Source organism: Nannospalax galili, unplaced genomic scaffold (assembly GCF_000622305.1).
Source record: "Nannospalax galili isolate Female #2095 unplaced genomic scaffold, S.galili_v1.0 scaffold1532, whole genome shotgun sequence".
NCBI lineage: Eukaryota > Metazoa > Chordata > Mammalia > Rodentia > Spalacidae > Nannospalax > Nannospalax galili.
The window spans coordinates 669537-682240 of NW_008330832.1; the positions used below are offsets into that span (position 1 = coordinate 669537).

Below are 12704 nucleotides of genomic sequence, written 5' to 3' on the forward strand. Positions count from 1 at the left end.
GATTGGAGATACAGTCTTACTGTGTAGCCCAAGATGGCCTCAAACTCTTGATTTTCCTGCCTCTGTTACTAAATCTATGTCAATTTGCCTGCCCCCAACATCCCAAAACTTACATGGCATTGTTTTTCTTTCCCTAAATATTAACTGTACAAATAAAAATACGTAACATTTACAGGGAACATAATAAAAATGTATTTATGTTGAAAGCTATTCTTACATGCTTTTTTTTTTTTGGTGTTTTTTTGAGACAGGGTCTCCCTGTAGCCCCAGCTGTCCTGGAACTATGTAGACCAGGCTGGCCTTGAACTCACAGAGATCCGCCTGCCTCTGCCTCCAAAGTGCTGGGATTAAAGGTGGCTTTTTTTAAATGTAGGATTTCATTTACAGCTCTCAATAAATACAGGATATAGGACTTTCTAATAGTATTCCACTACACAGACCATCAGAGTTCAAGGTCAAAGAGCTGGTGACAGGTAGAACTCAAATCTAAACTGTATTGATGTCTGCCTTCATTGCCTTATTTATGCCAATTGAAATGAAATATTCAACATTATCCAAAGTTCCTCAATTAGAGAAACAAGACAAAAAAATTCTGACTTCACAGGAAATACAGTTGCAGAATTTAATCTCTGTCCAATTAGTTCCAGAACAAATTCTAGTGAGGCGATTTTGTCCAACTTCTACTTACTCGGCAACAGACTCTTACTTTATGTCATATTTACCTATATGCAAAACAATTCTTACAGGTATCACAGACATGTTGCACGCCCCTAATACTGTCTTTAAAGCTCTTCATTTTCCATCTTTTATATTCTGCACTTGGCATGTGAAACTGTTAAAAGAATTTAAGGCAATTATAGGGATGTCAAGAACAAGGGAGAAGAAACTGGACAAATATCACAATGGTACAAAGTTCCTTCTCCTCGTCCTTCACCCACCCACCTGAAACCCAAGCTGGGGGCTAATTTACCTTAAAAATTATATTCATGCTGTAAACCTAGGAGAATGGCTCAGAAAATGTAACAGGGAAAAAAATGAGGGTCATCAATCACTGTCACAGGTACTCAGGGAAGCACACAGAACATGCTCAATTATTCATGGACATGGTGGATAGAGAAAGCATGGATGAGATGAATTCTTAAAATTCATTTTAGCTAATGGAGTAGTGTCTTTCCCACTATTCCCTCCCTTCAGTAAAGCTAGCAAGAGTCCAAACTGGCAGAAGTGGGACCTTCCTGCCTCTTGTCCTTCTCTGATGGCAAAGCATGTGCTGGACACTGACAGGGAGAAGAGCCACAAGTCTAGGCAATCCACAAACCGGGTGACAGCCCAGGCGCAGCAAGAGGTGACTGTGTCTTAAACAATGAAGAGGCATCTTACAGAAAAGCACCATCGTTGCTTTTGATATGTCAAAAACCTTTAATGGTTAAATGAAAAGGCACTTTTAAAATTTAATTTTCTATCAGCAAATTCTAGAACCCTGAGGTCTGCATAGGAATTTTGGGTAGAATTGAAATGAGGAAATCCCTATCAATTCTCAATTCAATAGCTGAGAGGATCCTTAATCTAAAAAAACAAAAAACAAAAAAACTGCCTTCCTCTCAATCAAATGGTATTTCTTCTCACAGCTCTTCTGAAATGTACACTAATCCTGACAATGAAACTCTTAGTGTGGGCTGAGCTCGTGAAAGGGGACCATCAACCTCCATACAAGAAGACCCGGGCAGCGATGAGTGAGGCAGAAGGCCCCTTCATGGAATGCATCTCTCTGATACATCTCTAGGAACATCTCGCCTTAGATGAAGAACCAGGAGAAAACCATGAAAGTTCTAAGGCCTCAAAAGAACCAAAATGAAAGCTTCTTTCAAAAGGCACATCCTGAACGTGGATCCGAAAATGAAAAGGATATGGGAGAGAAGATGGACTTTGGTTAAAGTAACTTGATGGTGAATAAGGCTTGGTGGGCATACCTGGTCCCTGGCGGTCTGATTTTCAGAACTGGGATGTCAATACTGAAGGAATAATCTACACAAGAGAAACAGGAGGAGAAGTAGAGGGTGGCACCACACTCTAGGGCAGTGTTTCCACCCCCTGAAGCACAGCCTGCGGCGAGGACGGTGGTGACGGGGTACCCGGGGAGCACGAGGGAGGACCTGACTGGGTCCGCCACACTGCCTGACACCGAAAACAAAAGTGTTAAAGACAGTAACAATTTCTGCCTAACAAACAGAAAAGCCTGAGCTTTCACAAAGCAAAGAACACAATTTGAGGGGAACTGTGCTGAGCTTTGGTTTTGTACTTAGCTTGTTTCAAAGTCATCAGAAGCCTGAGGGGAACTCTGATCAACACCAAATTATGCAATTTAACACAATAATTTAGGGAAAATCAGAAATTTATTGAGAACCACCTGTCAAATATATTTTTTAAAATTTACAGAGCAAGTCTAAAATCTCTCTGCAGTAAAAGATACGTTCATAAGGAACAGTAAAAAGATTTAAAAGCGAAGGTGATTTTGTCAAAAGAGATTAACTGATTTTAAATAAAATTTTGTTAAAAAAAAGAAAAAGAAAAAAAGAAAAGAAAAATAATTGATGACAAAGAAAACAAAACCCTGAACATTAAAAAGGCAGAGCTATGAATTTAGCTAACCTTGAGGCCTTGAACTTTCTAATATTTAATATAGAAATTAGAAAGCAATTATAATCATGAACATAGCAACTAATAAGTATAGTGAAAAAGATGCACACTACAAAACTGGGGACAACGGAGGAGAAAATAAACATCGCCAACACAAAGAACAAAAGGAAGTGCTAGAAGGAGAAATTAAAAGAATATGATATTAAACGCTCACGAAAAGGGGTTTGGGGATGATGTCTAACACCGTTCTTCAAGCGGTTCTTTAAAAAGGGATTGTATAATACTAGAAGGGCAAAGAACATGCTTTAGAGAAAACTAAAGTTGCAGCTAGGAACAATGGAATGAAATAAGAAAAAGAATTCTGGCTAGATGTTAGAAAATTCCTAAGATCAAACCCTCTCAGGGCTTGGAATCCCCTGGTAAAATAAAAAAGAGAAGTTTATTTCCTGATGTGAAAAACAAGAATAAACATCCATTGATAAACAGGGAAAAATCTCTGCTAAACATGGAATTGACTGTGTACCTGTTTACAAACCCTGGTGGCACAGGCATACCTAGACAGGAATGTCCCTCTTGCCTTGAAGGCTCTGACTCATATGGAATTAGACCATTAGTTTAGTGCCCTGAATGACTGTCTGGTGAGGGTTAGCAAGTTATACCAAAATCCAAAACAAGACTTCCCCAGACAAGGAAACAGGCTGATAGTTACCTTGAGCTCCTGCAGCTGGTCAGGCTCGTAGAGTTTGGGGGACAACGCCTGAGCCAGGAAAGCATCCAGCTCCTGACGCCGTAGAATGCGAGCTCCAGGCCACTGCACCATATACCTGGTGAGGGATAGAAAGGAGTGGTATCAGCCAGTCCTTCAAAGAACCGAGCAGATTTTCAGTCAGTCTGGGATGGTAAAAATGAGGAAGGCTCCTGAGGCTTTCTCTTACAGCTTTTCTGTCTCCACATGAGGATGCCAGTTGAAAGCTCATAAACGATCATCACTCAGCTTGCCAGAACGCTGTACTACACAGTCATTAAAAACAGTACACTTGCCAGGTGTGCTGAAGCATGCCTTTAATCCCAGTACTTGGGAGGTAGAGGCACGTGGATTTCTATGAGTTTATAGGCAGCATGGTCTACATAGCAAGTTCCAGGCCGGCCAGAGCTACATGTAAGATTTTTGTCTCAAAACAAAACACAGCGTACTAAATTGTCTCTGCCTAAAAACTAGCTTATCAGTGGTCTTTGATACAACTTCACTCTCACAAAGCATCTAAAACCTCACAGTACACAAACACAATCACACAACTGATTCATTTCAATTCTGGTTTTCTCAGGAGAAGCTGAACATGGGAATGGGACAGGAAGGGTCAAAGTCCTGGAGAGTTCTCAGTGTACTAACACAGGCACCTTCACATGTGCAACATTCTGGTGTGGGCAACTGAAGGGATTCAACTTTCACTAGGACAGATCTGCCAAGCTACCCATAGCCTGGGTCACTACACAGAGCTCATGCCCAAGTAGCATTCTAGTGTGGGAATGTGAATGGCTAATTATGTACCACAGTCATAAAGCTAGGAACTCAATGGTACTGATTCTCTGCCTCCAACAAACCTGAGGGAGGACCAGATCAGGTTACTAGCTACCCATTAAAAATAACTCCCAATGGGGGCTGGAGAGATGGCTCAGCGGTTAAGAACACTGGTTGTTCTTGCAGAAGACCCGGGTTTGAATCCCAACACCCACACGGCAGTTAACAACTGTCTATAACCCCAGTTCCAGGGGATCCGACAGCCTCTTCTGACCTCTGTGGGCATTGCATGACAGGTGTGCACTTACCTACATGCAGGCATTAAAAAAAAATAAAAATAAAATAAAAAACTCCCGATGACAGACTGCTACATGAGCTCTGGAGAACAACTCCCAGGAGTAAGGAGTCCTAGCCTAACGGCACTCTTTCCATCCTCGCCTGCTGAGTAAGCTTTCTTGGGCTTAAAACTAAGTTAAACAAAACCAGGATGAGTTGGGTGTTACGGCATATGCCTTTAATCTCAGCACTCAGGAGGCAGAGAAGCAGGTAGATCTCTATGAGTTCAAGGTTAGCCTGGTCTACATAGTGAGTTCCAGGTCAGTTGGGACTACAGGAAGACCCTGTCTCAAAGAGACCAAAAACAACCACACAAAAAACAAAATAGAAAACCAAACCCCAAACCAAGATGAAAGCTGGCATCCACGTATAGGAACATAAACTAAGAAGGTGCAGATTTTAAGATCATTACTAAGGTGCCTTCCAGGAAATTCCAAACTGGAATTCCATGTGCTCACAGTCGGCAGGCAGTAGTCTGAATATTTTACAGATAGGAACTTATCTATTGTCCTAGCAATTCTGAGGCAGGAACAATTATCCTGTTTCAGAGATGAGGAAACTGAAGCACAGCATGACTTCATGGTAGAGTTATATGAACCAAGTAGAAGGGTAATGCAATTTCTTCTTTTTCAAATCAATCTTTTCTATGTTTCATTTATTTTATGTGTATGAATGTATTGCCTGCATGTGTGTAAGTGCACCCATGTTGTACAATGCCCATGGAGGTCAGAAGAGAGTGCCAGATTCCTTTGAACTGGAGTTATAGACAGTTGTTAGCCATGTGGGTTCTGGGATTGAACCTGGGTCCTCTGCAAGAACAGACAGCTCTCTGACTGCTGAGCCATCTCTCCAGCCCCAAGTAATGCAATTTCAAAGTAAATGAATACTATTTCTACTGCACTAAACAGTGACATAAAAGTCAATTAATTGTCAATATTTGCAATGACAAAAATGATATCCTTTGCAACTAAGTGCCACAGTCTTACACATTGGTCCCGTTGAGGTTCAATCTGAGATGGAAGAAAAAAACAAGCAAATATGAAGAGAGCCCCCATTACTGACTACAAAAAACTGTAGGATATTATGTTTAATATACAATATTCTTTACTTTCTCTCTCTATATATATATATATGATAGATATATACATATACTATATATACAGAACTCAGCATAGCTACAGAACACATGCCATTGTTGTTCAGAATGTATATCTATATATTTTTTCTATATCTCTCTATCTGTATCTATATCTTGTTGTGGTGACATAACAGGAACTTCCCTCTCATAAGTGTCCACTGCAGTGGCACTGCCACATTTACGCTGTCCTGCAGCCTCCCCACCCGGCATTCACAGCACCTTTCATTTCCCATAGAACAACTCTGACCCATGAACACTATCTCACCAGATTCCATCCTGGTTCTAAGTTCGTTTTTTAAAAAAAATTGGATCAGTAAAAGATGGTCCTTGCCATCGTCCCTTATCTTCCCTGGTTTGCTGACAGGAGGGATTCAGAACTCAGTGTAGCTACAGAACACATGCCTTTGTTGCTTAGAATGTCTGTTTCCTAAACTTGCTTTTCTTACTGCTAGCTCTTTTTGCATACAGTTGAAAAATGCGTATTTACAAATACAAGTATCAGATACCAGAACCTGCAGACAGCAAGAACAGCAGCTCACTCTAGGATGTCTCATTTACTCAGTGATTCCTATTTGTGCATTTAGAATGTTTTCAGATCCCATTTACATTACCAAGTCCATCTATAAGATTTGTGGAGAAGTCAGGATTGAGTAGAGTACAAATATTTTTTAGAGAGCTTGACAGTCATGGTCCTTAGAAGAGCTGCTTAAATCTTCCCCTTCCCTGCCTTTACTTTCTATTACAAAGACTAGGGTTAGTCTAGATTATTCTAGAACCTTCCAAAGCTTATCTGCTCTTTAGTAACATGGAGATTGTCAGGGCTAAATGAAGGATGATCTATACAGAGAGGCAGGTAGGAGATGCTTCACGCCTCCTGCCACTATGTCCATTACTGTAGGCACTAACACAGAGGGAGTCTCTAAGTGGCACTAGCCATGTGAGGGGCTAAGAGGATAGTCAAGATAGAAGAATATCAATCTGGGGCACACGAACTTGTCCATGAGGCTGACAAAATGTAGACATCATACCTTACCCGTGACCAAAAACTGTGGCTATGTGCTGCCTCAGGGCATACACAAATCATGTGTTACTTGGGTCCAGGGTGCTGCTTGGGTCAGTGGAGCATGAACAAGTCAGGTGCTAAACATCACTTCACATTTGGAAGAAAGAAGGTGACTGTGCTGATTACTTTTTGTCAATTTGACACAAACCCAGATATACCTGGGAAAAGGGAATCTCAAGGAAGGGCTTTCCTCCATCAGAGTGGCATAGGGCATGTCTGTGGGGCGTTTTCTTGATTGCTAATTAATGTAGGAGGGCCTAGACCACTGTGGATAGTGCTATCCCTGATTAGGTGGGCCTGGACTGTTCAAGAAAACTAGCTGAGCAAGCTAGGGGAGCAAATCACTAAGTAGTGTTTCCTTGTGGTCTCTGCTTTAGTTCCTGCCTAGAGCTCCTGCCTTGCCTTCCCTTGATGATGGGCTGTAACCTATAAGCTAAATAAACAAGCCCTTTCTTCCCCAAGTTGCTTTTGGTCACAGCAACAAAAAGCAAACTAGAAGAGCAACCAAATTCACTTTTGCTAACTTTATTTCAGAGCACACTTCATTCAATCTCCCTCCCTTCATCCTTCCCTCCCCCCCTCTACCCCCTCTGTCTCTGGGTGGGGGTGGGCTCTTCTTCAACTACACTTCCACCTTATTTTTTGAAATAGGGTCTCCTAATTAACACAGAACTTTCTAATTCAGCAAGATTGGCTGGTCAGGAAGCCCCAGATAGCCTTCTGCCTCTGCCTAGCCTCCCGCCTCTGCCTATCCTGTGGTGGGATTACAGGTAGACAGCACCCTGCCCAGCTTTTCTGTGGGTGCTGGGTATCCAAACTCAAGTCCTTATGCTGCTCATGCAGAATGCACTTTTAATCACTGAGCCATCTCCCCAACCCCTCATCTTGAATTTTCAGCTAGCATTTGGTTTGATGGATAGAAAGCTGTCCTTAACTGAATTTCCATCAGAGGAAACCAGAAGGCTCTAAAAGAAAAAAAAAAAAAAAACCTTAGTCAAAGGAAGGTAACAAACTGACAGTGTTCTACTTGATCAATTTCTATTAAGAAGGCATAAAAAATGATTTTTAAAAAGCATCTTAAGTTACTGGTATTAAAGTCTGTTATAAATTTAAGAAACTTCAGGAAATAAAGATTATAAATAAAACTCTGTCTCCTTCCCTTACTATTAAAGTTAGGGTTGTGGGACTCACAAGGGATGAGGAGTATGGTAATCAAATGGGGTCAGCAGGGCGTGCACAAGGTGCAGCCAGGGGAAAACGCAGGTTTCTGAAAGGGCCAGGCCTTGGAGACACATGTTGCCAGGAAACAGAAACAAGAAAAGGAGCCCTAAGGATGCCAGAGCAGGCAGGACTTGCTGCCAGAGCCATAAGTCATACATGTGGAGGGGTCAGTATTCTGGGCCAGATTACAGGAACCAGGGTGAACACAGTGTTTTCAGTGGAAAATAAGAACACAAGGCAGCGGCTATCTTGTATACTCATGGTGCCCTAGGAGGAATGAGATATAAGGAATCACCACTACAAGTCTGTTTCTAACACCACACCTACTTGGAGCAACCAGAATTGCTAAGAGTCCAACGTGAGGATCCTAGAGCTGAGGTAGATAAGAAGGGAAGAGAACTTCTGCAAAGTTGCAAAGAAGTGCTCAGAGAATGGCAGAGTCAACAGAGACCATGGGGGCCAGCCCACAGAGCATCAAGCAAAGCTGTAGTAAATAGCAGGCCATGTCAGAGGTCATGAAGAACAATTCACACTGACACACCAAAATCACCTCATAGGAGCAGAAAAAAAGAAAGTGTCCCCAAACCAAAGGATAACTTGTGCCAGAGGGCCAACCAGAGAGCACTCCTGAGCACTCCTGTCACAGCCAGGACAATGTAATGAGATAACACAAAGTAATTACTTTTGTCTATACTGATTAAGTGAAAGGAAAAGAAGACAGATTATCCCTCCAGAAGAATTTCAAGGAATATGAAATATATAATCTCCTTTACAGTCTTCAAAATCATCAATTTTTTTAAAAAAATTTATTATTTTTATTTTCTGTGTATGCGTGTATTGCCTGCATGTAGGTAAGTGTACCCATGTTGTGCAATGCCCACGGAGGACAGAAAAGCTGTCGGATCCCCTGGAACTGGAGTTAATGGACAGTTGTTAGCTGCCATGTGGGTGCTGGGATTCAAACCCAGGTTTTCTGCAAGAACAACCAGTGTTCTTAACCACTGAGCCATCTCTCCAGCCCCAAAATCATCAATTTTTTTTGTACAATAAAGTTTAACCACAACAAAATCATCAATTTTTAAAGAATAAACTATGTCTAAAATTGTTACGTGGGGGCTAGGAGAGATGGTTCAGTTGGTAAAGTGTCTGCTGCACAAAGACCCAAGTTTGGCTCCCTAGCATCCATATAAAAGCCTAGTGAGGAGGCTTGTGTCTGTAAACTCAGCATTAGGGTTACAGCAAATGAATACCCCTTGCACTTGCTAGCCAGCCAGTGAAGCTGAGCTAGGTGAGCCCCAGGTTCAATGACAGACCCTGTCACAAAAAACAAGGTGAAGAGTAACTGAGGAAGACACCCAACATTGGCCTCTATATTCACACATGTGCATGCACGCGTGCGCGCGCACACACACGCACACACACACACAATTATTGTATAATATTCACCGGCTATACATATTTTCTAAATTAGTTGCATTTATGTGACATAAATTCCTAGAATATATATAAACATGGGTTAAAGACAAAGCTCAACAAACAAGCACAATTCCTACGGACCTTGAATACCTTGACTGTGCCTTCCCTGGTACCCTAGGGTCCCCAGGTCTCCCTCTAGTTTCATGAGGTCACATACCGTAAGACGCAGCAGAGCACCATGAGGTGAGTGGGCACATTGGCAGGATTGAGCATGGCTGGGGTATCAGACCTCATGCAGGCCAGAAAAGCCCTCATCCGGCGGTTCTTGTCCTCTACCGCCTTGCCCAGCCAAAGCCTCTTCAGGTTGGGACACGTCCACTCTCGGAAGGCCAGAGCTTCAACTAGTTCCGGGGTCTGAGGAGACTTCCCCTTGTAAGCTGCCCATTCCTTGATGATCACCGGCGAGACTGCAGAGAAAAAACACAGAGGAGCTCATCGCAGCTTGCTCACTGGCCTCCAGCCTGCACAAAAACAACCTGTTCTACCAACAGGCCTCAGACTGGCCTCCCTCACAGGGAATGACGCATTCGTTAATAACCACAGAGTCTATGTCTCTCTGTGCCTCTATTCTGTGATTTAACAGCTCATTCAGATCTTTAGTCAGGTCATACATAAAATTCTTCTCAGACAGATCAAGACTTGATTTCCCCATGTCAAATGTATAAATCAAGGATGTTAATACAAAATTTATTAATAGTTTTAATCTACTATGAATTTTAGTGATAACAATTTTGTGATAATGGATATAATTCACAGAAGTATAGGATTCTCTGTTAACTTCAGCATATAAACCCAAATCAGGCAATCTCTTCTACATACTTTCACAAATCAGATCTGAGAAATTCACATTTGGTAGTAACTTTACTTAAGTATTTCCTACTAGAAAAAGCAGTCAACTCTATAGAATGGCCAGTAAGACATAAGTAGAGGCAACGTTTCAAGTTCTGAATCACAGATGATGGCAGTACATGGCAATTTATCTTCAGGAGGACTTAAGACAGAGTAAAATTCTCCAACATTTCATTTCAAAGGAGGTAGGAAATGCTAAGTTCATGTAATACAGACAATGCCTCACATCCACGGTGTTTCATCACTGTTGGAGTCAATTCTTACAAACACAGAAACACGCACATAGTCCCACAGTTTTCAAATACACCATGAGAAATCTACAAGGGTGGAAATACAAAGATGACAATCCATCCTCCAATGGGGAAGTTAAAACTCCTCATCAATTGCACTGAAGTAACAATCTGATGATGAAACTAGGTATGCATTTCACAAATAACAAGTAGCAAATGCTGGAACCAGAGTAGGGCCTTGAGCTCCAGGCTCCATCGCTGGCATGGCAACCAGGATGGGGCTGTGGATATTCTATCCAAGTAACCGTCACCCCCAGGTTCATTTTCTCTAAGGTAATGCCTTACGCCGCTGAGATTCAGAAGACTCCAAAATCATGGCAGAGTTACCCAAGTTAACTGGCCGATTTCCAGTTCCACTCAGAGTCTAAGTATAGTCAGACGATACAATAATCTCTTCAAAGGGAATGAAAACTGTCAGGAGTTAGGTACTGGGAGGTACAGTGTATCAGCAACAGAAGAAAAAAAAATGCTTAAACACATTTCAACCCCAACAAGCCCTCTTTCACATGAAGCCCAGTGGGCCCAGTAGGGGTACAAGTGGCGACAGTCACTGAAAAATTTCCTTTTACAAGAGGTACCCGTACTTCTGTCATTAGGCAAATTGCTTTCCTTTACACTTTGCCAACTCCAATGGAAATGTTAAGTGTCAACATCTTTAAGAATATTTAACGTTGAATAGTGTTAAAGGGATATCTGAGACAACTCAAAATGCTTACTTCAAAGTTCATCAACTCAAAACAAATATACATGCATATATGAACATATACTTATTTGTTTTTATTGAATATTTTAAGTGTCAAGTAGAAACTCAATAAAATCTCCATTACCAAGCATAGCCTGTCCTTGGACGCACAATCTAAGGTACACCCTCCCACAGGGTTCCTGCTGAGCGCTAGCACAGCTCAGCTTCCAGAAGCTTCCCCATCAGCAGCAGTACCAGAACATATAGGATCATCATCATCACATGAGCAGCCATCCTGGAAGCCCATTCCTCTCCCTGCCTCCCACCTGTATCCATCACAAAGGATGCCAGGTTCTGAGAGTAGAAAGCAAGCGACGGAGCACCAAACTGAGCTGCTGACCAGATTTCTACATCCATGACATGTGCTAGCTCGCTCTCACATTCTCATATTCTCTCTCTCAATCCTCCCCTGTCTATATACACACCACACCAGCTCCACAAACACACCCTGCTTACAGCATGCACTTTAGTAAAACATAAAAAACACAGATTGCCTGTATTTATAGTCCCTTGGCGTTTTCTTAAGTGGAAGAGACACTCTGATTAATCTGTCTTTATATTTCCCTTTCATCAGCTATTTTTGTACTCTTTTTGTTTTTAAGCAAACACTATATTTTATTTACTTTTGAGACCAGATCTCACTATGTATATACATCTTAGTAACAAGCAGGCACCACACTGATTATTTGATTATGTTTTATTTTCATTCTAGGTATTGCCTGCCTGGAGCCCTTAGAAGCACTTCTTCTGGCCTCAGAACCCTGACAGCTTTCTGCCGTGGGGCTCAGTGGGCCAGTTGAGGGCTGAATTCGCCTCACCTGATGCTACACCATTGACCTGACACCTTGGGGATCCAGTGTGCACAGGTTTCCAGGCAAGATCATAGACACAGAAGGGATGGGTGAGGCTTGTGCCTTCACTTTGGTTGTCCACCTGCAATGCTCACACAATAAGTACAGCTCAAATCTAACAGGCATGATAAACACACAAAGCTTGCTCCAAATACAAGGATGCTCAGGACTTGTTTTTTTTTTTTTTTTTTTTTTTTTTTTTACCAGATGCTCAGCTCTTTGTAAACAGTCTAATATTTGGAGCTCTTCTGAGTACATACCACTCAATAGCTATGGAAGCACTGGCCAATCATTACACATATCTAGTGGCTACTTACTATGTGCCAGGCAGGGCTGGGACAAGAGACAGCCTTAGGTTCTCAATGCTGGCCCGGTTCCAGGGACTAAGGAGAAGGGCTTGCTATGCAGCAAAATCTAATCATTTATATAAAAAGCAGCTAGCACTCCTCACCATGTAGAGAAAACTATATGAGATCATGTATTATTAATACTTATGTTAAAATTATCATTATATTTATTACAATAAATTATTTTTAAAATCTAAAATGTTAAACTATTTTTATTAATTCTTTGAATAGTTCA

The 12704-nt window shown here is 41.7% G+C and overlaps 1 protein-coding gene across 2 annotated transcripts in view; it reads right to left on the reverse strand.

Moving 5' to 3' along the window:
• The window catches only part of Fam120a (family with sequence similarity 120A), a 109094-nt gene that overhangs the window by 15886 nt on the left and 80504 nt on the right, over positions 1–12704 (reverse strand). For both annotated transcript variants that reach the window (XM_008852692.2, XM_017803142.2), the window contains exons 11-12: positions 9548–9797; positions 3347–3461 (exon numbers count right to left, since the gene is read on the reverse strand). In XM_008852692.2, coding sequence (XP_008850914.1) covers positions 3347–3461; positions 9548–9797 — 365 coding nt within the window. The remainder of the gene's footprint in view (positions 1–3346; positions 3462–9547; positions 9798–12704) is intronic.